This window comes from Abramis brama, assembly GCF_963993115.1.
Source record: "Abramis brama genome assembly, chromosome: 15".
NCBI lineage: Eukaryota > Metazoa > Chordata > Actinopteri > Cypriniformes > Leuciscidae > Abramis > Abramis brama.
Genome location: NC_139977.1, coordinates 12,040,696 through 12,067,445, shown reverse-complemented (window position 1 = coordinate 12,067,445; position 26,750 = coordinate 12,040,696). Strand labels below are relative to the sequence as shown.

The 26,750-nt window shown below is 41.8% G+C and overlaps 1 protein-coding gene across 4 annotated transcripts in view; it reads right to left on the bottom strand.

Moving 5' to 3' along the window:
- dacha (dachshund a) overlaps window positions 1-26,750 on the bottom strand; it is a 165,572-nt gene that overhangs the window by 22,222 nt on the left and 116,600 nt on the right. For 2 of the 4 annotated variants that reach the window (XM_084136545.1, XM_084136544.1), the window contains exons 4-7: window positions 19,064-19,213; window positions 17,869-18,041; window positions 16,674-16,809; window positions 16,378-16,452 (exon numbers count right to left, since the gene is read on the bottom strand). In XM_084136545.1, the coding sequence (XP_083992671.1) occupies window positions 16,378-16,452; window positions 16,674-16,809; window positions 17,869-18,041; window positions 19,064-19,213 (534 nt within the window). The remainder of the gene's footprint in view (window positions 1-16,377; window positions 16,453-16,673; window positions 16,810-17,868; window positions 18,042-19,063; window positions 19,214-26,750) is intronic. The other 2 variants (XM_084136547.1, XM_084136546.1) reach the window with 1 other exon arrangement.

Sequence of the window (26,750 nt, the reverse complement as noted above, 5' to 3'; positions counted from 1 at the left end):
TTTGCATTAAGATTTAATTTACTTTTTTTTTCTTTTTAATTTGGAATCATGGCAATAAAAATGATGTGTTTTTTTTGTTTTTTGTTTGTTTTTTGCATCACTACAATGCGCTTTGGAGGGCAATATTTAACAAATAATGTGAGATTACAAAATATCTTAATTGTCCTAAAATGAGCTTCATTATCATAACCGTTATCATTATAGCCTCATTATCAATCAGTCTCATTTTTCGATCACATAAGGTTAAATGAGCACGAAACATTTGTTCTGAACAGTTTGTGCCTCTGGGAAAATGATTGGATGGCAATGGTTAGAAGAGTTTGCATTAGTGATTAAGAGAAATCAGGAAGAAAAAGGAGAACACAGGAGAAATAAAACAAGAGTAAGTTAACAAATATGAGATTAAAAGAACAGGGCGAACAAGAGGAGATCAGACCTACTCGCCGAAGCTGTTGGCACACAAACTCTGAAGGAGCGTAAGCCCGCTAGAGGAAAAAAAGCTTGAGAGAGACAGATCACCCCTCTGCCAGTTAGACATTTATTCCCAACAAGATGGCAGTGTTTGACAGGAGGCACCAGGGGAGCCCTAAAGCATGGGAATCCAAACGCCAGGGTGGTATTTATAGCTGTGAGACACAGTCCAATCAGACCCAACTCACAGAGGAGTAACACGACGGAAGAAACTCCTAGATGAACAACCTCACCAATTCACAAACATACAGTTACTGGACAGTCAATCCACACGACTACCTGCATTTTACATGGAAATAGGTAACCTAGTGTGCAATAAAGGTCTGGTCTTTACAATTGTTTGGAGTTTTCTATGAGGGCGAAAAAGTTCCCCATGAAGATTTAGCTATTTTTCAAGTTGTTCATGTGAATTCACAGTGCTGACCAATAGACAGATGTTTTTTGTTTTTGTTTTTAAGGCAAAATTTTCAACAAAAACTATTCACTGCACACAAGTAACCACCTACAACCCCTAGCAACTGCATAACAATGCATTTAAAACCATTCACAGCACTCAAGCTTTATGGTGGCCCATGCAACACTGCCATTTTCTTCATAAATACACAAATCTATTTGACGTTATTAATCAGAAAGATCCTCTGGTTTGTTGACTTGCTATAACAAAAATTCAACAAAGCACAGAAACTTCCTACCACCAAACCGCAAGCTATATTACCGGCACAGTAAATTAAAATGATACAGTGCACGAGTCACTCCCTATCACCTCTTAATTTCGTTCTTCGACTTCAAATAATTCTCAGGGGTTATACTTCCAAAACTTGAGGTCTACAGGGCCCCTGATTCACTAGAGCACAGAATAACAAGCTACATTAAAACCAGGCCCCCAAAAGGAAATGCACAAAGCACTTAATGAGCTCAACCAAAGCAAAGGACCAATGTTCGTTAGTTAACCCCCACGATACATACGTATACACGAAAAAAGATGAAAGCAGGACAATAAAAAGCCCTAGCAGTAATAGGTTGGAGGAGGAAGTGAATGAGGGGGTATTAGTGTATATTACATTTTAACAACCATATGAAGGCTGAACCGCAGAACACGTCTGGGCTGTTCTGGAAGATAGAGGATGGTGGGAATGCAAAATGAAAGAATTTAAGTCTAAATGGTGCAATGAGAGCTATAAAAGTGGCACTGCATTGACTTGCTGTATCAGTATAGTAGGAAAACTGGCTAGAAATCAACAGTACAGTGACTTTGAGAGCTAGAAAGCTAAACTAAATCCACTTTTTCTGTTTTTGGCATTTTCCCACTTTCATTGATGGGTATAAGAAGACAGGAAATTATGTGGGTAAGGGTTAAGGAAATAATATGAACTAGACTCAACCCTCTGTTTCCTAAGCAAGCACCACAACTCAATGTGTCAGAGCATATGTTACGAACCACAAGACTAGGCCATGGCTTTTAAGGATTTTAAGATCCACAAGCACCCACAAATATTCAAACTTTCACCAAGTGTAAAACTCTCTTTAAAACAACGACATAGACTAAAAACAAACAGAACTAATTTGGGCTCATTCTCACTTAAGTCAACAGGAGACTACAGGAAAGGGCAATTTAAACGAACAAATACACCTGCAAATAAGTAAACAAACTAGAAAAGAGGCCAGGCTGCGTTTTCCTGACACTCCAGCCCGGTGCCTAATGAATATGTGTACATGAAATGAGACTTAATGAGCTTTTCCTTCTCCCCCAATTAGCGTGTGAAGAGCAGTAGGTGGAATATTAAATGAGAGGAATACTAGGTCAACACAGCAGCCCTTAACCTGTGCACAGGAGGAATGGACCTGCGAGATGAACACGTCTCAAGGGACACAAAAAAGAACCCAAGACGCCAGCGAGAAAGTTTTCCTCGTGCAGTCCAATGTTCTTTCATTTTCTTTATTTGGAAATGTGAACTCCTTTGTGACTTCCTCTCTTTTTGCAGCATATTGTGATTTAAAGATCAGAATACAGTTTGAAATACCCATTTAGCCTTTAGTGTATTTGCATTGAGTCTAATCTATATGACAAAACAAACCTTTATACAGATATACAAATAACATTTAAAGGGTAACTCCACCTCTGGAAAGATGAATGTGTATTTAAATTGGGTCATTTATGTAGAAGAAATGTGAAATTATTTTTGAATTTGGAGCTTTCTAGACTGAGAAAAGCCAGAAAATGTATTTTTGGCTCATGTGGATGAAAGACAACAACTCCCAGAATGCACTTGCTTCGCTGCCCTAGGAGGCCACTCCCAAGCCACGCCTACCGGTTAGAGAGCAGTTGTAAACAATAAAGCTAACTAGTCTCCGTGAGTCTGCCCGGGTTTTTGAGATCGCATCGCACAAAATGTCCGGGATTCGGCTTTTGCGTTCTACAGTCGCCATTCATTGTGTTTACTGTGGCGAGCAGGACGAGGCTAGGGCTGCGGGAGAACGACGCGAGGCCGGTGGCGTGATTACTGATGACCGACACCTGTGAGGCACTGGTCTCGTATCTCTCACGGAGGAGCGGGGATTTTCTTAGCAATGGTAAAACGCACATCAACCGATCACTTGTTTAGCGTTCATGTAAACACTACATTCAGATTCACCAATCGGAATGAATTCAGTTAGATCGAAACAAAAGGTGTGCATGTAAACAATGAATGGCGACCGTAGAAAGCAAAGCCGAATCCCGGACATTTTGGACGAACTCGACGGCCGGACATGCAGGTTTCTGCCGGTGAAATCAAACGCACTGGCACTGATCTGTGATAGGTCTGTTAGCGCATTAGGTCCAACCCCCTATGGGCGGGTTTGAAAGGGTGGGAACTAGTGCTTGTAGTCTCAACAGAAATCCCCCCCTCTTACACTTCCTCCTACAATGACGCAAAATGACAATTTTTGCGTCATTGTAGGAGGAAGTGTAAAGAGGTAAATACAGATTTCTCTCGTCTCAGGGGAAAATGAGAAAATGTTGCACGACCATTCAATAGTATGACTGGGTTTCTAACATTGCAAAGCTTAATGCAAATGGGTGGAGTGTTCCTTTAAAGTCTTTAAATTCTGGCACCCAAAATATTGACATCTGTTTTCAGGGCGTATACACATTTGCGTGGTAAAATGTTCTCTACAATGAGAACATCCTTTGGGAAGTTCCACCTGGGAAGAACTAGCATTAGCGAGCAGCATTATTAACAGGTAGCAAATTGGACTTTTGCCCTGCATCCAAATATAGTGTAAGTAAAAAATAGAACGTGAAAAGAGTAGTATGTCTAAATACATAGTATTCATAAAGCAGTAGGACGAAAAAAGTTACCTACTACTTCCATCGAGATTACTAATGTCCGTATTTCATTCGTAACATACTTTCTTTTTTTTTAATGGTCACAAAGTTTTTATTTAAATGTAGTACCTACTAAACAGTATGTAATTTTGGAATCAGTTAAGGGATGGTCACAATATACTTTTCCTTCCATTGACTTTCATTCATGTGCACGCGAATGCATCAGTCCGGAAACGCAAGCTCATGCGAAGAGTTTTGCATTTTGCTACGTTCCAAAGTTCAAGTTTGGTTAACTCTGACCTGTGAATTCGCATTACGTGAAGACGTGTGACCAGTAGAAGATCGATACGTCACGGCGTGACCTCTTGGCTGCATTAAAAGAACGCATATTTGCAGTAAAGTCAAGTAAATGGTATATTTTTAATATAAAACTACTTGTTATATGTTAAATTTATGTTTATACATAAGGAGTGTGACATCATATCACGACCGTTGCAGTGTCCGTAAAAGATGTTTGTGTCAAAGTCTAGTGAGACGGCGTCTTTGGTTAGCAAGCTAACAATTTAGCCTATAGCTCAGCATAGTGCCAAGTGGTTAAAAAAGCTCATCTAATTAGCTCGGACAAGATATCATAATTATCATTATTAAATTGAGGACAAATTCTTCTTATTTTTATGACGTTGAGTAAAAGGGTTACTTCACCCGAAAATAATCCCATAATTTACTCACCCTCAAGCCATGCTAGGTTTATACGGCTTTCTTCTTTCAGCCAAACACAATCGAAGTTATATTAAAAAATATCTTGGCTCTTCCAAGCTTTATAATGGGAGTGAATAGTAACTGAGATTTTGAAGCCCAAAAAAGCTCATCCATCCATCATAAAAGTAATCCATACGACTCCAGGGGGTTAATAAAGGCCTTCTGAAGCGAAAATATCCATAATTATAACTTGAACTATAAACTGTAATCACTGGCTTCCGGCAACGTCTGTCCGCGCGTTCACGAAAGTGTCAAGTTCCGACGCATGACGTAAGATGTAGGAGTAGTGTAAGCTAAGGTGAGAGTAGACTCCTCTCGCCGTTCAAATAGGGCTCGTTTTAGATGTCTAATTCGTGACCGGTGTTTTGTTTTGCTCTATCCTCTGTGCTTCCGTGTTCATCATACCGGGTCACTCTTCCGCCGGAACTCGACTTGCGCATGGAAGCCAGTGATTACGGTTTATAAAGTTATAATAAATATGGATATTTTTGTAACTAAGTCACATCTCTTCGCTTCAGAAGGCCTTTGTTAACCAACCGGAGCCGTATGGATTACTTTTATGATGGATGGATGCACTTTTTTTGGGCTTCAAAATCTCACTCCCATTATAAAGCTTGGAAGAGCCAGGATATTTTTTTTATATAACTCCGATTGTGTTTGGCTGAAAGAAGAAAGCCATTTACATCTAGGATGGCTTGAGGGTGAGTAAATTATGGGATAATTTTCATTTTCGGGTGAACTAACCTTTTAAAACCATGCAGGTCTATATGTTCATCACTTTGTTTTCTCTGTAAACTGATAGTTGGAATTATTTAATTCTGGTTCGTGCATTGTTTTCTTTTATCGGTGCGAGTATCTCTGTCCGCCTTGGGGCAGCTTTCCTTCAGATGTGATAGTGACACCACACAGGAGACTGTGCAAGCCTGAGAGACAAAACCTGTTCCAACTCTTCCCTCAGAACCAGAGCAGAACACAAGCACCTGTCCTCACCCTTCTCCTCCTCTCTGCCTTCGTGTGTGTGTGTGTGTGTGAGAGAGAGAGAGAGAGAGGAGATAGAGCGCACATCATTTATCACTTGTGTTCTCGTCCAAAAATGTCGCTTTTGTGGGGTGACTTTCAACTGTGCTAACCTTGCCCCAAATTGCTAACTGTTTACTTTTTCTTTTCCAACATGTCATTGATTTTCCTCACCTAATATCTGTTCCTCATCGTTAACGCAAAGAGAAACACCATGCGCCGCGAGGAGACCCTCTAACCCTCCAGCCGGAGAGCTCTCGAGGGCCGCTGGGGCCCCGCAAAGGGTCTTGGTTTAATTAAACCATCACAAACGCGCTTAGAACAGCAATCAACCTAATGATCAAAAAGGGTCTTCAAAGCCCATGGATGGTCCCCTTTGCACATATCTGAAGGAGGGGCTCGCGAATAAACAAACAAAAATGAAGATTAAAATACAAGGCTCGAAAAGCCAAGCACATGCTGTTTGAGGACAGATCCTTGGAACGAAGTAAAGCGATCGCTTTGGTTTCCTTTTACGTTTGTTGTGACTTATTTACCAGCACGCTTATCTCAAAGGGCGAAACAATGGCGCACATTTCTATCAGAAATCATTACAGGCCATTTCAAATCATTTCCGCGCAGCTAATTTCATAATAGCGGAGGGAAACATTGATTGTAACCAGATGCTACATATCTACTCTGTGGAAAACTGGACAGAGCAATTACGCAGCACAAGTTTAGGCCTACCCATGCTCCCTCTCGCACACACAAATGTACACTAAGTGCTTCTACAGCCAAAGTGCTTCACATCAGCTTAAGCCAAATACATTAGCACATTATCATACAACACATATAGACTCTGGACTAGATTTTAAGTGTACAATTAAGTGATTTCTGAGAAACAAAAATCAAAGAAAAACACGGTGGCACCTGCATAGCATGTTGTCAGGTCTATGTTATGCATATTGAACATTTGTCAAATTAAATCAGACACCTATATTTCTTTATTTCTTATAGGACCTATGTTTCATCCTAATCAAGGTGTAAATGAAATGATCCTAGTGCTGTGGCTATTTTTTAAGTCAACATGAATGAAACTTTCCTGGGTTAATCTTAGTTTGAACTATTTAACTCCTCCAACAACCTGAGATTACTTTTCACCAATTTTCATCTTTTATTTAATCAATTTTCATCTTTTATCATCTACTTTTTATCAATTATTTATGTACAAAATCAAGCCCTGCCCTGCATTTCTCATTATACTTTGAAATATTGCTTTTTCTGGGAAGTTCATACTTACATGTTAGGAAGTCGTAATCACAACATTAGTTGCATTCAAATCACTATTGTTGTAGCAATTAAATTTAACAAATTGAATTCAATACAGATGCTACATTCATTGCAACCGTCATGTTTTCCCGTCTGACACAACTCAAAATCTCAGTCCTCAAAGAATTCCCCAGAATTCCAAAGTTCCCTTTCAAGGGAACTCGCGTTGCGTCGAGTTTGACGCTATGGGAACGCTTTGCGTGATGACGTCTTGAAGCACATGTAAAATCAGTCCAATGGTGTAGCGGGACGTCAGAGGCGGGTGACGTCACGTACCAGGAAGCTATAAAAGCCGGCCTGAAGCAGGAAACAACAGCTTTCTGAGTCTTCAGTTGCGCTCTGTGTGAAATCTGTCTGTATATTTGGTGTTGTCTGTCTATATCATATATATATATATTCAGTATGGCGAGCGAGCAGCAGTTTAGAGTGTGTGTCCATCCCTGCCCGCGTTATTTAACGGGAGGTGACACACACACTCTTTGTGTTGTTTGTTTGGGAGAGGAGCACGCCGAGTCAACACTCGAGGGTGGTGACTGTGTGCATTGCTGTGCGCTTCCATTGCGTACGCTCCGATCCCGCTTGGCTCGGTTCAATCCCGACTACGCTCCCCAGGGCTCGGGTCCCGCCGCTGCCGAGGCACGGCGTCGATCTCAGACCTGGGGTTCACAGATGGATTTATCAGTGGATGTTGAGACGGGCTCTGCCTTATCTCAGCATCCGTCTGATAGATCCAGTGCCTCTTATCAGGGTGTGGAAGCACGCGCTGCGGTTCCTTCCCCCCCGATAGAGGTACCAGTACTGCAACTATCCAGCTCTGAGGAGTTGGATGTTGTGAGTATTGTAGCTGAGTCTGAGGATTCGCCACCTCAGTCTCATGCGTTTGAGGAACTGCTCGATGTCATTACTAGAGCTGTTGACAGACTGTCTATTGAGTGGCCAGTAGATAGGCAGGACGTTCGTTCGAAAAGTGAGCTCGACGAACGCTTCCTGCCATCTCGTGCGCAGCCCCAGCGCAGGAGCCTGCCGTTTTTCCCCGATCTCCACACCGAGGTGTCGAGATCGTGGGCGAAACCAGTGTCATATTGAGTGTATACTGCACAAACATCACACTATTCATCCATTCACAATTATAAAGAGCATGGTTATGGGGAGATGCCGAAGGTGGAAGAGACGCTCGCGAGCTATCTCTCTCCAGCAACGGCATCTTCTCTGAAGGCTCCTGCACTTCCATAAAGCTTATGCCGCCGCCGGTTAAGCTGCAGCGTGTTTACATACAATGTCCATAATGCAGGCTTACCAGGCTGAGTTATTGGGTTTTTAGGAGGGCGGGGGTATTAGTGCTGATACGGTATCTGAACTGCGCATAAAGGACAAAGAAAAACATGTTCTTTTAGATGCACCAGTATCCACGCAAGGGTTATTTGGAGACGCAGTTAATAGTGCTGTAGCGAAGTCACAAGAAGCTTCAAAACAGGCAGCTGCACTTCAGAAACTTCTCCCCCGCCGTTCTTTCTATGAGGCTGCTGAGCGGGAGCAGCCTCACTCCTCTAAAAAGAGCGCTGAGCACCGCGCCACTCAGATACAGAGCGTTTCCTCCCGTGCTCCCCCACAAAAATCTCGGGGACACGGAGGGCGCTCTCAAACCCAGCAGTCCTCGAGGGGTAAAACGGATCTGCGGACCGTTATTACCGCCAAGAAGGCTGCTGGGGAAAAAGTCCTGATGTCTGAGGGCTCAGGACAAATGAGGGTAGTCCCCCCGAAGCAGAGCGGTTAACACCTCTTTTCACGGTGCCCGTCTCTCTTCGGTGCCCTCAGGGGACCGTTCTGCCAACCCTGCCGCCTCCGGCGTTACAGGGCGCAGTGGTCTCCGGCGAGCACATATCTCAAGGTCCACCCGGAAACGTAGTGGCCTCGGGATGCCCGCCCCCTCTGAGGAGGGTGCTAGAGCAGTCTGTTTGGTCGTTCCCTGCCGGTGCGCCGTTACAGGGCGACGAACCGACTGCTCAACAGCAGGAGAATAATACGGTGCCCGTCTCTCTTCGGTGCCCTCAGGGGACCGTTCTGCCAACCCTGCCGCCTCCGGCGTTACAGGGCGCAGCGGTCTCCGGCGAGCACATATCTCAAGGTCCACCCGGAAACGTAGTGGCCTCGGGATGCCCGCCCCCTCTGAGGAGGGTGCTAGAGCAGTCTGTTTGGTCGTTCCCTGCCGGTGCGCCGTTACAGGGCGACGAACCGACTGCTCAACAGCAGGAGAAAAATACGGTGCCGTCTCTCTTCGGTGCCCTCAGGGGACCGTTCTGCCAACCCTGCCGCCTCCGGCGTTACAGGGCGCAGCGGTCTCCGGCGAGCACATATCTCAAGGTCCACCCGGAAACGTAGTGGCCTCGGGATGCCCGCCCCCTCTGAGGAGGGTGCTAGAGCAGTCTGTTTGGTCGTTCCCTGCCGGTGCGCCGTTACAGGGCGACGAACCGACTACTCAACAGCAACAAAATCCAGAAACCAGTCTCGAGAGACTGGTACCTCTAGTAGAATCTTTGACAGCGTGGAAGCTACTGTCAAATGTTTCTCGTTGGGTCCTGCAGACCGTGGAAAAAGGGTATTAGATACAATTCTAGTAACGCCCACCGCGGTTTATGGGGGTCCTGCCCACAGTGGTGGGCCCCGAGCAGGTTCTGGTTATGGAACAGGAAGTAAACACTCTGTTAGAGAAAGGGGCCATAGAATATGTACCTCCCTCCAACAGGGAAACCGGGTTTTACAGCCGGTACTTCATAGTTCCAAAGTAGGACGGGGGATTGCGTCCCATTTTAGGTCTTCGAGTTGTCATGCAGCTCAAGTTCAAAATGTTAACATTGAGACAGTCGTGCCACAGATTAGTCCGAGGACTGGTTTGTCACGATAGACCTCAAGGACGCATATTTCCATCCGTCCGTGACATTGGAAGTTCCTGAGGTTTGCTTTCGGGGGCAAAGCATACCAATATCGAGTTCTTCCATTCGGCCTGGCTTTATCACCCCGCACTTTCACCAAATGCGTGGATGCAGCTCTGGCGCCTCTGCGCCTCCGGGGTATTCGCATCACGAACTACATCGACGATTGGTTGGTTTTAGCTCAGTCGCATTAGATGGCGGTTCAACATCGAGATGTTGTTCTCGCCCATATGAAAGAGTTGGGGTTACGGCTGAACGCCAAGAAGAGTGTGCTTTCTCCACTCCAGAGGACCACTTTTTTAGGCGTGGTTTGGGATTCAGTGTCGATGCAGGCGCGCCTGTCATCGCCACGCTTCGATCCTGGCAGCCGTGAGAAGTGTAAAGCTAGGCCAGCTACTCACTGTCAAACAGTTCCAGAGACTGTTGGGTCTCATGGCAGCAGCTTCCAACGGGATACCTTTTGGACTGCTGCACATGAGGCCCCTGCAGTGGTGGCTCAGGACCAGAGGGTTTTTCCCCGAGGGGCAACCCATTTTCGCACAATCAAGGTCACGCGGTGATGCCTACGTGCCTTGGTTATGTGGAAGAAACCTTGGTTCCTGTCCCAGGGCCCAGTGCGGGGAGCTCCTTGTCGTCGCAAACTGCTAACGACGGATGCTTCCCTCACGGGTTGGGGAGCGATCCTGAGGGTCGCTCATCTCAAGGTCTGTGGGAAGACCATCATCGTTCCTGGCTATCAATCGCCTAGAGATGTTAGCTGTCTTCCGGGCTCTGAGGAGCTTTATCACAGGTCTCAGGGGACACCATGTGTAGTACATACGGACAACACGTCGGTAGTCGCCTATATCAAGGGGGTTTGCGCTGGCACGCCATATCCTCTTGTGGTCCCGGGGGAAGTTGCTGTCACTCAGGCAGCCTACATCCCCGGGGTCCAGAATTTAGGAGCAGACACTCTGTCGAGACAGGGGCCGAGGCCCGGGGAATGGTGGCTCCACCCCCGAGGTGGTGGAGCTGATATGGAATTTATAAGTGGGTCTGTTTGCGTCTCGAGAGACGTCTCACTGTCCACTTTGGTTCTCCCTCACGCATCCAGCTCCTTTGGACTGGATGCTATGGTGCAGACGTGGCCGAGGCTACGTCTGTACGCTTTTCCCCTAGTTGCTCTGCTCCCGGGAGTTCTGGAGAGAGTTCGCAGGGACCGGGTTTGCCTGCTTCTTATAGCCCCGCGCTGGCCGGGCAGAGTATGGTTTCCCGATTTTGTGTCACTCCTCGACGGGCCTCCTCTGGAGCTACCCGTCAGGAGGGACCTTCTGTCCCAGGCGGAGGGCTCGATATTTCACCCCCGCCCAGAACTGTGGAACCTGTGGGCTTGGCCTCTGAGGGGGCCCAGCTCATAGAGTCAGGTCTCTCAACTGAGGTTGTTGAGACCATTCTACAGTCCAGAGCTCCCTCCACGAGGAAACTTTATGCCCTGAACTGGAGAGTATTCACCTCTTTGTGTAGTGACCGTCGGTTGGATCCAGTCAACTGCCCAATTGGTACAGTTCTGGAGTTCCTGCAGGACCGGTTCACTGCAGGTCTGACCCCGTCCACCTTAAAGGTTTATGTGGCGGCCATAGGTGCTTACCACATTCCTTTGGGTGGAATGTCTGTGGGGAAAGACCCCTTTGGTATCTCGTTTCCCTCGTGGCACTTGGAGGTCCTCCTCCCTTTCGAAATCGGACCAGGAGGCTAATAATTTGCTTTGCCCTGTTCGGGTGTTAGACGCGTATGTCCACAGAGCTGCCCTGTGGCGTAAAAGTTACTTTTGCTCCCCTAACAAGGGAGGTCCAGTGTCTAAGCAAAGGATGAGCAGTGGGTGGTTGAGACTATCTCACTTGCTTATGAGGCGGCTGGACAGCCTTCTCCTTTGGCTGTCCGGTCGCACTCTACGAGGAGTATGGCGGCCTCTAAGGCCCTTATATCAGGAGTTTCGTTACAGGACGGTTGTGATGCGGCAGGCTGGTCCTCACCGCACACTTTCGTCAGGTTCTACTCTCTGGATCTAGACTCTGCTCCAGGGTCTCATGTTTTGTCATCCTAGTGCTGCTCTTTATGATTTCACACAGGACAGACATTTGTAGCTATGGAGGCGTTGGTATAGACGTTCCCATAGCGTCAAACTCGACGCAACGCGAGTTCCCTTGAAAGGGAACGCTCCGGTTACGACTGTAACCTCGGTTCCCTGAAGAGGGAACGAGCGTTGCGTCACCTTGCCATATCTCCTTCATGCCTGTCAGCACGACTTCAGACTTTACTAAGCTGTTGTTTCCTGCTTCAGGCCGGCTTTTATAGCTTCCTGGTACGTGACGTCACCCGCCTCTGACGTCCCGCTACACCATTGGACTGATTTTACATGTGCTTCAAGACGTCATCACGCAAAGCGTTCCCATAGCGTCAAACTCGACGCAACGCTCGTTCCCTCTTCAGGGAACCGAGGTTACAGTCGTAACCGGAGCGATTTTCCTACTCGTAATTACAACTTTGTGGTGCCGTTTATGGTGTTCAACTCATAAATGTGAACTTTTTGACTTGAATGCTCCATTAATCACATTAAAATGGGCTGTAAATATGATTGATTTCAATGTTTGCTTAGCACATTAGCATTAATACCATGTTAATAATACAATTTCCTGTTTAAACTGGACAGATCCCATCCAACATTTACAGTTTATAGTTCTGTGTCCACTCCAAATAAAGGTGTAATTGTATGCTTATGTGGCTCTAAATTGTCCTCCTAAACAAACAATATGTTAAAATTAGCCTCTCAGCTCTGGAAAACACCTATACATGTACAGTATGTAAACTTGGTCGCTTGGTTTTCACTCATAAATGTTGTTCAATGGTTTGGGATTCAATTAACAACGATAATAGGCCATCTAATGATAAAACAGTGTTATTGATGTGTGTAAAAGTGTAGTGTTTACTATTTAACAAGAATAAATCATTCTTACATGCACTGCATGGCTTCGTTACACTTTTTTTTAAAAAGGCCTCTGAGTTTCAGTGGCCTGATTGTAAGATTAATGTTAGTGTGTGCTAAATGGTTTGCATATGAACCAAAACCACACATAATATCAGAATTTCCTTCTGCTCTTGAATGGAAGAAATGAGAGACCCTGCCTGCAGTGAGAGCAGCTCCTGTTGGCATTCAACCAGCCCTGAGTGAAAGAGAGGAAGAGAGGTAAAGAGAACGAGTGATTTATGGAGAGCTAGAGAGGGGGTTCACTCACTAAAGTCCCATTGAAACACAGTGCTCCTGGCCCCGGGCTTCACCATTCATCACCACGTACCACCCCGTCACTTTGTTTATCATCACCGACACACACACACAGAGGCCAAACAGTGCTTAAAATTCAATGGCCCTTTCGTGAAGATCCGGGAAAATTGGCCCTGAGTAATCTACGTTTGTGAGACTCTGATCTTTTTAACTTTAGAATCGTAGATTTGTGGTTGAGGTGCAGTCACATTTCCCATTGTTCAGTGAATTTTCATTGGCAAAATCCAGTAATTTCATTAGGAATCAATGCAATCGTGAATTACGTTTGAGGGCGAGAGATTTCCCCATCAGATCAAGTTGGTCAGTCGAATTTGCCATGTTGACCATTGAAAATGAAAATGGCTTTGTGAGCTGTGCTTCATATATCACTACACTTTTGACAATGGATATTACCAAAATGAAAGGATGTTACAATAACATTTAAATTTTAGGGATTAAACTTCAGCGTATATAAATTCCAAATTAAGCTGCTTTTTGAGTACATGAGTGATATTACTTTTCTGAGAGATTAGATTTATGATTATCACCTGTCAGGCAAAAAAGTCCCATAGACCATGTAGGGGCCAGAATATCAGAGACTTAAAAAAGTCATACTTCCCTACTATATAGCATGTGAAAAACAGTACGTGACGAGTAGTATGTCCGTATACTCATAAAAGAGTAGGCAAAAAGTGCCCGGATCACCTACTTCTTCCGGCGAGATTCTTAAGTGTGCATATGATGGACACTTTACTATCCCATGAGGCCACGGGAGAGGATTTGTGAATGGCAGTGAAGCGACGCAACTGACGTTGGTAGGTCACATGATAATGACAACATGGCAAATATAGTGCGTCCATTATATTCATACTGCACACATTCATACTATATAGAACGTACTTTTTCAGCAGTTGTGAAGTAATTACTTATTCAAAATAAGTACTTACTCGAGAGTATGCGATTTCGGACGCAGCCATAGGGACAGCTTTTTTGAATTAGGCCAATAAGCAACATCCTAGCAGCTGCACAGCAACATCCTGGCAACCACCCAGAACACCCTAGTATTGTGGTGGCAAGTCTTGCAAACAGCACTCACATTTTCAGCAGAAAATATAAAAATCTACTCTTCTGATGAGATTTTAAAATCTGTTGCAGGTCATATAAGGGGTTTTAATACATAAAACATTAAACATGCAAAAACAAAGATAAATAGGTTAAAAAAAACTTGGAGAAAGAGGATATGGAGTAAAGGGGGGATGAATTACTGAAGGTCAATAAATAGACACACACTAACATGAACAGAAGAGAATTCATAACAGCATGTAACACACTTATACAGCACATCGCGGAAGTAAACTAGAGCAGACATATTTGATATAATCATGGCCAATCTTTACTAAGTCAATCCTCTCAGGTGTTCAAGAGAGACCCGCTGCTGTGTGTGTGTGTGTGTGTGTAGGTTAAAATGGTAGTGCAGAAGTCTACTGATACGTGTTTGAAGATATAAAGTCTGTGTGACGGTGAGTTTGGAATCTGCTGGAATGATCAGGAGAGATAGAGAGTATTAAAGATAAAAAAAAGAAAGACATCGGGTGTGAGTATGTGGTCAGTGACCTAAATTTCCTTCATTCTTTTCTCAACCCTGCAGTAAATGCAGCATGCTGCACTTTTAAAAACAAGAGCGGTTTGTGGTATTCACGCATTTGTGTGTGTTTGGGGTAGATTCTTTTCCAGACACATTAATAAAATATGGTCGGAGGCCAGGTGCACACTGAATCTCTTTAAGAGAGCCTCAGGGCATCTTTGCATTGTCTCCTCCCAGCAGCCCTGTGTGTGTGATGTGCGTTAGGGACCGCCACCTGCTGTACCAACACACACTCGCGCACAAGTTACGCTCCAGAAACGGTGCCCACACACACCACGACATCTGAGATTCTCACACACACACCTCTATATCTTTGTGTCATAGAAAAATAAATAAAAAACATTTCCTTATAATGATAAATGATGCACTTAGCTGCTCTAACAGCTCTCTTGCACTCATCTACACACACAGGCCATAAATATGAACTTCATACATGTTCAGTTAAGCTCCTAATTAAGTCATTAATTAAAAGAGAAGTGTTGTGACGCTAATATACTGGCAGTCTAAACCAATGGGTGTAAATTTAACTAACGAGCATCGGTCCGCATTAAAATGTTGTGCGTGTGTCAATACACTCGGCAGCGTTAAACTGACATCATCTAGGAGTCAGCTGCAATTTACTACATTGTTCCTGAGACGGTGTTTAAAACTTGATCTACATCTCACATGATGTGAGTGATGTGTTTTCCACATGGGCTTTTGTATTGTTACTACAATATTCACTAATAACTGCATGGATTATTTGCTTTTATATGTACAGGAATTAGTTCTTAACCTCATTCTAATATTAATTAGACATGTATAGACTGAGAGAAACAAGCCTGTAGCCGTCTTTAGAATTTTGTCTTTGAACTTCCATTTCTACGGCAGCTCCGTATATTTCTATGGCATCGCTGTCGAAGAGTAATGAGCTGGTGAAGTGGATTTACTTGTGGATTGTAGCTAACAAAAATGATCATGAGCGTTGTAATGTTTGAAGTGGATGTCATAATAAATGTCAGTAGACCGGGAAGATTTTAAAACGAGAGGTTCATTCATAAATCCGTAAGATCTTACCGTCATGCTGTGGAAATACAAACCGGAAGACAGAACGCAACGAAAAGGGGCGGGGCTGCATAAGGTCTATACATGTTATACATGTATTTTCTATGTATAAAATTTCATCTTAACACATTTATAAGGCCACCCAGAGTGATTGTTTATACATGTGGTTTTAGTTGTTAATTTTTTCCCCCGAAAATTTAGAATACATTTTAGTACCAAAGTTATTGATGAATCATGATTTGGTCATGAAAACATTTGTATGCAGATTTGTGCATTGCACATTAGTGAATGAGACCCAAAAGTGACAAATAATTGTCAGTCACTTGGTTTTTGACTTTAAGGTACAGTCATTTTACCGTTGTTTGACAATTTTGTGGGTATAATTCAGTCATTTCAATAGGAATCTGCTTTTTCACATAAATATATCGTGTTGACCAACAGAAAGTTGATTGGTTTGAAAGTGACTCCTGTGTAAGTGGTGCATCACACACTACTACACTAACAATGGACCTTATTTTCCCACAAAGATTTTGTTGCACTTTTACACAATGTCTACGCTGCAAGTGAGTGTTTTAGTGTGATACAGTGAGGAACTAACCTTTCTCTTTAAGCATTTTCTTCATATTGATGCCGGAGTCTCGTTCTTGCAGTTCTCCATCGGTCTGGTTCAAAACTGCACACATAAAGAGAAAACCTGTTTAAAAAGTGTCCTCAAGGTTGTCCCCAGAAGTCATGCAATTCTAACAAAACATCCCATTGAGAGCATGTGGGAACACTCTCATTTTTTTTCTGTGGGTAGGTTAGTCTGTAGTCATTATTATTATCTTTATAAAAAACATTCAGTCTATGGATTGTCCGCTTTGAAACTAATTGTGCTTGTGTGTCTGTACTGACCCAGGCGTTCGGGACTCTGTGTGTGTGGGTTTGGTGAGCTGGACACACTACTGCTGGGGTGGGAAGAGGGCTGTGATCCGGGACGAGGGGCTTCCTCCAGAGACGGAGCAGGAGACGGACTGTCCTGTACACACTCCTGAAACACACACACACAGATTCAGTTCACATATTCTTTACAAAGGACTCAAACAGGCCTGCCATTTTAACTGAACAAAAAATAAATAAAATTCAAATATTCAAAATATTAACAAAAACTATAATAGTACATTATACTAAAATTATTTCCATCAACAATATCTGATTTTCCCACAGAAAAAAAGCACAAATTAAATATCTTTGACATCTCAACTGTTTCTTCTAAACAGCAATGAGGTAACATTGATTTTTCTCCTGAGGAAAAGACCCCTTGTTTGCCTTTCAGAGATCTCAACAATATCTCATATTTTTAAAAGATATTAACTAAATTGTCTCATTCGTTTCTATAGCTCTTTACTCTTACTGTATGTCAAAGATTGCCTCATTTTTGTCTTTTATTTTCCCAAAAGAATTTTAGGGAAAACATCTGGGACAGAGTTGATTCTTAAATGAAACATAACTGAGAAGTCAATTCTTCTAGAGGAATGAAAGATCAACCAACATTTTATTTCATCATAGTAAAAACACATTCTGTTGTGGTACCCAGACAGAAGCTATTGCTATTTAGTCTGTGGCAGTGAATATCTATGTAAAAGTGTGCGTGTGTGTGTGTACTGTACGCCTCGGGCCATTTCTGCATCTCAGAGAAACACACAAGTGTCCTCCTCCAACTGTAAATTGACTCACACTCTCCTCTCAGGGGGAACATGGCAGTAAGATAACAGATAGTGTTTGTCTTAAAAGCCTGCATCTAATATTCCCTAACACACGCTCCGCACGGACCCAACAGAACATTTATTCTCTTATTCCTCCTCGGAGTATTTGGAATCAAACTCTCTCTTGTAGAAATTAAGACGGTTTGGTATACAGCTCTGTCCCAGGTGTTAAATGGCTCATAGAGCGAGACAGACTCGTATCTAACGTGTCACTGGAGCAAGACACCAATCCGATGGGATCTGCAGCTGATGTGAAAATGAGCTGACTCTAGCTGAGAGCCCTAATGAATGACTTTTCTGCGTTCGACCACTGAAGTCTCAACTTTGTGTCTTGTGCGTGTTACCTTGATGACGGACGCTCCTGCTCTGGACAGGGGGCTGTGCATCTGAGCAGCTGCGGCCATGTTGGCGATGGTGTTCAGGTGGTTCATCTGGTTCATCGCCATGGCAACGGAGGCAGGCGGCAGACTGACGGGCAGCAGGGGGTGGGGCATCATCATAAACGGCAGGTCCAGCCCTGAGAGAGGACGACAGAGAGAGACAGCAATGATTTTAAAACACCAAATACAGTATACACCTTAAGTCTATCCTGATGTCATATAGAAACTCATTTGCACAAGTCTTAAAGTTACAATAGTCTGTTTGATGCTTAAGGTCATGAGACATTTTTATTATAACTTAATTTACATTTTTTGATGAATAGTACTAGTAATTTGTTCACATGCTTGTTTTTCTTCTTTTGAGAGGTGAGACGGAAAATTGACAGGCCTAAAATGCAGAAACCTGCAATACAGGAAAACTATGAATACTTTTTAAAGGTCATGTTAAAATACTCCATTTGACCAGGGTGACACAGCGACACTGGCTCAACCAATGGCGTAAGCTTGGGGCAGGACTATCAGTTTGTCTGACCAATGTTAGATGGGGGTGTTCAGGAAACATGTTTCAAACACTCATTATTTCTACAATTCCACACTTCACCTTTAATAAATGTTCCTGTTCTTACTGGCCATGATTCATCTGCAGATTGATTTGTCAGTGCTGACCGATTAATCAATGCAGATTTGTTATGCTTAAGAAAACGTATCATCACTTTTTAATTGTAAAATGGTTCTTTTCTGTTTTTGAACTGACTTCTCTTTTATGGTAATGTAACCAAGATTGTGTAGGCCAATAATACCATAGCCAAAATGATCGTAGCTCACGTTTCATAATCCAATCAAACCCTAGTGGATAGAATCAAGCTCAATGTTTCCCTCAGTTTCACTCAAAGTACATCACTTTAAAGAAGTCAAATGTACTTCAAATACTGTTCATGTTGTCATTAAACAAAAAAAACGTGGTATAAGAAAACATGAAAATGATTTGATAGTCATGAATACACTATCCACCTTATTTTTAACATAAGAGCAAACCAAAAGAAGAAACCACTGAACCAAAGAACGATAACAAACACGACGTGTAGCTCAATCGGACCGAGAAGAATCAATGCACCTGGAGCTGGCGTGAATGAGTGGATGTGATGAATGAATGACTCACGGTTAGCCAGGAGATGACTCTGCTGTAGGGAAGAGAGATGAGACCCTGACAAGCCGTGCTGAGCGGAGAGGCCGATGTGAGCCAGACCGTGCTGGGCTCCGGAGGGGGGGGACTGGAGTTTCTCTTTATCCCAGGACGACTCACTGCCGCCTGGAGACAGAGAGGGAGGGTTGAGTGAGAGTCTGGATCCCTATACAGAGCCAGAACTCCAGGTGTAATCACAGAGACAAGACTGGAGAATACGGATAAAAACCATTAAAAGCTTTTCCTTGCTCTTTTGAAATAAAATGTTGGATTTGCACTATGCAAAAATATTATAAGAGCTCAAACACCCTAGTCCAACCTGGTGTAATATAAAAACTCATTTGCATATAATCTCATTTGCTTATGCTCTCTTTGTTGGGCAGTTGTGGCGGTTAGAGAGTTGGAATTGTAACCTGAAGGTCATGTAACCCGAAGGATTCCCGTGCCCTTGAGCAAGGCACCTAACCCACAAATTTCTCCCTGTGTGTGTGTTCACTACTCACTGCTCCTAATGTGTGTGTGCACTACTTGGATGGGTTAAATGCAGAGGACAAATCCCAAGTGTGTGTTACCATACTTGGCCTTCACATCACTTCACTCACTTATTTTTTTAAAAATGAAGGTTCCAAAAGGGAATTTTTGCAGCGATGCCATAAGAACAACCACCTTTCCGTGATCAGTTCTTAACAGAACCATTTTTTTCTTAGAGTGAAGAACATTTTAATAATCTAAAGAACTTTTCAACTACGCAGAATTTTTATTGGTTCCATGGATGTTAAAGGTTCTTTATGGAGCCATCGATACCAATAAAGAACCTTTATTTTTAAGAGAGATAGTCTAAAAGTTACAAATGTCTGTTTAATGCTGAACGCCATTCGAGAGGATGGAAAATGAGACCATGAATTATATTTTATTATTAGAAAAGACCAAAGTTATTTGATCAAAGATGCAGTAAAAACTATTTAAAATATATTTTTAAAAAGTATAGATTTTAAAATATAAATTTTTGCTGTGTTGGAAAAGCTGAATTTTCAGCATCATTACTCCAGTCTTCGGTGTCATGTGATCCTTCAGAAATCATTCTAATGTGATGATTTGGTGCCCAAGAAACAATTCTTATCATTTTAAGATTTTTAAATTCTTAAATTTTTGTGGAAACTATGATGCTTTTTTATTCCAAAGATTCATTGATGAATAGAAAGTTAAAAAAAAGATTTATTTTAAACAGAATTTGTTTTTGCGTTTTACGTTCGAGTTTAATTTACATTATTGTAATTCTCATTACTGTAATGCAAAATTTTACAACATTATAGAAAAGATGAGATGATATGTTTTAATTTTAATCAGCAGGATTTAAAGGCAGAACAACCACAAAATATGTATAAAAAACATTTAAAAATATATAATCTAGTTTATTAAAAAAAAAAAAAAAGCAAAACAAAATCATCCTAAAATAGGCTGGAGAGAACGATTGTAAGAGAACACTTATAGAGGGTGTTTTAAAATGATATTACAGTAAAAGAAGGACAGAAAATGTAAGTGCAGTGGGGATTCGAACGCGTTACAGTACAGGCTGATTCAACCCTATACGTTCCTGTGAGCACGATCACACTTTTCTTAAGTCTCGAGTCTGACCGCCTCCACAACTTCAGACCCAACTCGTGCACAAAATCCCATATCTTCCCAGGCTGTTGAAGAGTTAACCCCTCTGCCAATCACGCTGAACTCATCCCAGAACGGATGACATCTGGGAATTAATCGCTGGAATGAAATGCAGCAGAAAAGCTAGCTGCTAAGTGTCATAAAACAACTTAAGTTGAATTAGTTGAGAGAAGAGGGAGAAAGATTGCAAAGCAGAGGAGAGGAAATCATTGTCTAATTCTGCCTAATAAGCAACGGAGGTCCTACGAGTGATCCAGCAGATGGTGTTTTTGCAACAGATTGCAGTGAGTGATTCTTTTAATAATAATACGAATTAAAATCTCTCTCTGTAGAACGCGGGGGCGCCGTTCATCGGGGAGTCGTTTGAATGAGCAGGAAAAAACAGCCTGATAAAGTAATGGCTATGCCCAAACACCTGAGGCCGAAGCGGAGAGCGCGTACACACGTGTGTGTGTGTGTGTGCGCGCGAAATGAAATGAGTGGGGCGGACGGCTGATGAAACACAAAACGATGAGGGAGGAACCGTGCGTTCGTGACATTTGATATCAATGCACAATCCATAAGCAATACGTGTCCTGTGTAATGAAGTCGTAATAGGATGTAAACTGCTTTAGAATGAATTCTGAAGCCATTTGTGAGGCCCATCAGTGCGTAATGATGCATAGATATCACTGTAATCAGTTTTAGTTTCTCTTCAACATGATGTAAATATTGAACGTTACAACGCAAAACCAGAACGGTGTCCACACTGTATTTTCCGAAATTGCTTTCTAATCTCCTAGAATGGGATTCATGTTTTATAAATATTCCTATTCAGAAGACAGGCAGAAGACAAGTTTAAGGAAAATAACATAACCAAGGAAAAGTGAGAGGTTTTCTGAAGGAAAAAAAAAAAGTCTGGTCTGGAATGTCATGATGATGAGCAGATGATGGCATAATTTGTATTTTTTGAGTGAACTATCCCTTTAAGAGAGACATAGATGAAGAGGGACAGAGAGCAAAAGTGTTTGCATTGCAGATTCCACATGACCTATATTTGCTCTTGTCTAATATAATTAATTTCTGAACATACGAGCAGAGCTCAGAGGTCCCGCAGTATAGGTGCTAAATAGCCAACGGATGTTTCTTCAGCAATAGACATTTTTAGCCCTGTGGACTTAAAATAAACTCTTTTAAAACACGCTTTTTACACTCTTACAAGTTTATTTAAAGTGCCTAATGTCCAACAGTATATACATTTATCATTGGAGAATTGTGCCTTTTTGTTTAAAAGTCATGAATGTTTCCACAACAGTGTCATTTCCATCACATCTGACATGATGTATTGTGTTTAAAAACATTCTCTAGTGGAAATGACATTGTCTTGCTAAGGTTTCATATCTAGCATTTCATTGTCAATTTGAGCCATATTATTTTACGGATTGAAATAGATATATACATACATGCATTTAATTTATTAATTAAAATATATATGTTTGTGGACATCACAAATGAGGGAAGTAATGTGTGTGAAAATATTATGGTATATGCACAACCGTTCAAAAGGTGGAGTCAGTAAGTTTTTTTTTTATATATATAAAAAAAATATATATATTTTTTTATTAAGCATTAACATAAAATGTATCAAAAGTGACAGTAAAGTAAATTTACAATGTTACAAAAGATTTATATTTCAAATCAATGCATTAATTTATCAAATAATGCAGAAATGGTTTCCACAAAATTAAAAAATAATAATAATAAAAATAAGCAGCACAACTGTTTTCAACATTGATAATAATAATAAATGTTTCTTGAGCAGCAAATCAGCATATTAGAATGATTTCTGAATGATCATGTGACACTGAAGACTGGATTAATGATGCTGAAAATTCAGGAATAAATTACATTTTAAAATATTTTTAAATAGGAGTTATTATTATATAAATAAGTTATTTTCAAATCATATTTCACAGTATTACTGTTTTTACTGTGTTTTTGATCTAATATATGCAGCCATGGTGAGCATGAATAAACAATGAAAGCACAATAAAAAGTTTCCAAGACCATTTTAAAGTGACCTTCAATTGAGAAAAAAAGAAAGAAAAGAAATCTGTTACAAAATTCAACTCTTGGGACAGAAAAGTGCCTTCACGTAAAGAAACACATGTGCATGTATGCGTGAGTTTGTCTCACTCTGTTCCACTACATCATTAAACGGGCTTCATAATGATCACACAGCGTCTAAAGCACCATTTCTCTGTTTTATTATATATATCCCACAACTCAGCGCTGTGACCTCTGTAACAGGCTAACTGCAGTGGTAGTCTCTGCGAGTCTGTGTGTGTGAGAGAGAGAGAGCATGCAGTATATCAGAGCGAGTGTGGAGTTGAACTATCCACAGCTCTGGTGCTGATGGCCCATTTGGGTTTAGTCCAAGAGCTCCTCCAGTGTTGGCTGCTAAAGTAATTAGCCTAAAAGTGATGCCAGCCAGTACAGATAGAGGAAGAGTAAGCAAGCAAGAGAGATGGAGAGTGTCTATGTTTCGGCATCCCGTCCAGACGTCAGTCATGCTTTGAGAATGTGTCCATCACCGTGATGCTCCTTAACCACACGCTGACAGAGCTGGTTAACTGCATCCCTTTTTAAAAAGTCTGCTGTAATTGCGACACGCATCTATGGGCACGTGCGCAGATACACTATTCCCCACTGCCCCCATGTGAAACTCAACGTACTGAGCTTTCCGGTAGCTTTAACCAAAATCAAGCATTTTTGTCAAAATCATTAACATGTCAATGATCAAACTCACTCCGAAAACATCTTCCATTTGACTAACACTCGCGGTCACGCGCTCTCTGCCGTTATTTGCGGTGCATTCAAGGTATTTGATCACTATGCGTGTTTCCTCTGCCATTTGAGCTACAGGAACAGTTATTTTTATTTGCACAGATGTGCTGGCTTGAACGTCATGAGTAGCAAAGGCTCATGAATATTAATTAGGTTGTGCACAAATAATTCAGAATGATTCCTTACTGTTTTGATAGTCAATGTGGTGTGTTGATCCAGAAATCAGGTCCGTGGTGGAGCTTTTGCCCTTTTCCCAGTTACAAATGAACCTATTTAACAAGTTCCTATAATTCTCACGGTTAATTTAGGCGGTCAAATGAACTTGTGACTATATTTGATAACTTCATTCCTACATCTGCCTCTATCAGTCTTGGGTTTTTGCAGGTCAGTGGATAAACGCATGGATCAGTAATTGAATCCCAAACATGGCTAGTTGGTCCAGTGCAGGGTCAGAAATTAATGGGGGCTTGGGACAAAAATGTCCCTCAAATTCAAGATAAGGGGGCAAAAAATACCCCAAACTAAATCTCTATTGGCTGTCGTGATTAAAGTAAAATGTGGAATGAATGAAAAGCATCAGAATTATTTTTTCGCATTTTTTGCAGCGTTGAGAATAATCTATTGCATTTAATTTACATTTAAGTCGGAAATTTCCGGTAGGGGAATGACACATCTTCTGAAAGAGTACTGAATCTCCTGATCAAAACACAGGTGAAGAAGAACCAGAAACAAGCGATATCATACGTAATCATATGCATATGTAAAATAACGCGATCATCGACATTAAACAGCATAGAAATCAAAACTGCCTAATGTTACTGAATGAAATGTCGACCCGGGACGAGCTGTAGGACTGTGCAAGCGTTAGGGGTGTTGATGGACTCGATCTACCCCATCTGTGTTTTGATCATTGTTCTGGATCCGATCCAGACATAGTCTTTGACGAAAACGCGATTTTCTCAGCTTTCTGCTCAAAATGTTGCTTTTTTTATGAAACTTGAATGGAAATGCATGAAGCTAGATTAAAAGATTTTTTTTAAGCATAGCAGAGGGTCTGTTCTTTCTTTTGACATATTGTATGGTAAGACATTCATACAACAAATTATTCTGGGGGCCATGACATTTTTGTGAAAATTATTTAAAAAACGCTGGCAGTGGCAACTTTTTTTTTCTTTTTCTTTTTTTAAACACTGGCGGGGAAAGAGTTAATAAGGTAAGTTAAAAAATGCCCCTGGAAATCAATTCCAGTGAGCAAATATTGCCTAAAAAGTAAATCTCTGAACCTGGTCCAGTGGCAACTTTGAGCACGAGGGGTTCAGGTTTCTAATTTGTCCCATATAACGTTTTATCTAGTAAACCAAAATTGCAGTGGTGTGTCAGGAAGTGGGAACACATTTGTTTGCATTGTGTGGCTTCACTTCCATGGAATGGCGTGCAAGCTGTGAGATTTCCATGACTGTTAACGCAAAAACCACCCAACAAAACATTAACAATATTACAGCCAAACGCTGTAATACTTTTCCACATAACGTTTACTTTCTAAGTTTGCTTTTATGTTTAAAGTGCTTAATGTTTCTGACTGAACTGTTAAGTGATGTCAAAATAGTAGTCCCTCTTGTGACGCTTCATCATCCAGGTAGGACAACTTATCGGCCAATGCCGATAATAAAAAAATGGCAAGTATCGGCCAAAAGATTGGTCTTGGCTATATAACGATCACGACTAGTCCTAACCTTTATGTGTGGGAGAAACTGTACGTTTCCTTTTCCTTTAAACCACTGAAGTGGAGTGTTTGTTGGCCAGTCAGACTCACCATCTGGCACCTAAGCCTGCCTTCACCTACAGAGTCCCACCGTTCACTGCCTGGAGACTCAAGTACATGCGTGTGTGTGAATAATATAACACTGGCCAGCGCATTAGCACTGAGGTCAAAAGTATGGTGTCTTAAAAGGCTCACGTCATTAGTAAGCACAAAATATGCTTCAGAAAATGACAGATCAAAACAAGAGCGAGCAAGCTTTGATCAGAGAAATATACAAATATTCTAGTTTTTTTTTTTTAGGGCTGGGTCATTACTTTTTTTTGTGGTTTGTGAATCATCTTCTCGGCCGTGTTGTTTGGGCCTGTGATGGGTTTAGGGTCTTCAGGCCCCCGTTTGAGCGGTCGCATGTGCTGATGTTGGCTCTGTCAGTAAACAGTGTGCATATGTTTATGCCTTTGGTCAGTGAAAAATCAGCAAGTGTTTGCGTGTGTTTAATCCAACCCAAACAACATCCTGGGCTAAACGTCTCGCACTCAAGTGCAGGGAGGATTCTGGTACCCGAGTCACAATGTGACCCAGGACAAGTGTGACAATAATTTTGACAATGCAAAATTATTGACTAGATCTCGGATAAAAAGGACATCCCACCCCAAACTCCATTGGGCCAATGTTGCTATGTTAGCCTGGCCCGATTCATTTCAGCAAATCAGTTGTTTCGAACAATGTTGTTTCAATGTTGCTCAAAGCAAAACACTGAAGAAGACACTGCTTTGGTTTTGGATATGTTGCCTGTGTTACATTAATTCCATTCATAACAATGTGATGCCATTTATCATAAACATAATTTCAATATTTTTATTAAATAAAACTATTTGCTATTCATCAGTCAAATCCACGGTTGCTCTTATTATTTATCTCGTGTTTAATCCTTACGAATCAGACAAGTTCAAAAAACACAGTTCTCAGTTCAGTGAGTCGGTGAGTTGTTAAAAAGAATTAATTGAACAGATTCATCTCAAAAGAACAACAATTCATTTGAATCAGATATTATTTTTTAAAAAGCCATGTTTCAAGTCACAATGTTTATTTTTTAGTTATTTCACGTTGTGTTTAACAAAAAAACCCCACAAGTTACCATTAAATTGTTACATTTGGTACTGATATGTGTAAGGTCTCATCTTGAGTAAAAGGCAATATTAGTGCTGAACATAACCAGTCTGTCTTGCATGTCAATGGTAAACGTATAAACCACAAACAACACCTCTGAAGTCATACGTGTTCACTGTTCGTCATGTATAGCAACAAAACTCATGGTGTTGCTTTGGTTCCGCCGTCTATTTAAAACTAAACATACTGTGTGACACACACACACACAAACGCATTCATTAATATCGTTATGCCGGAAAACCTTAC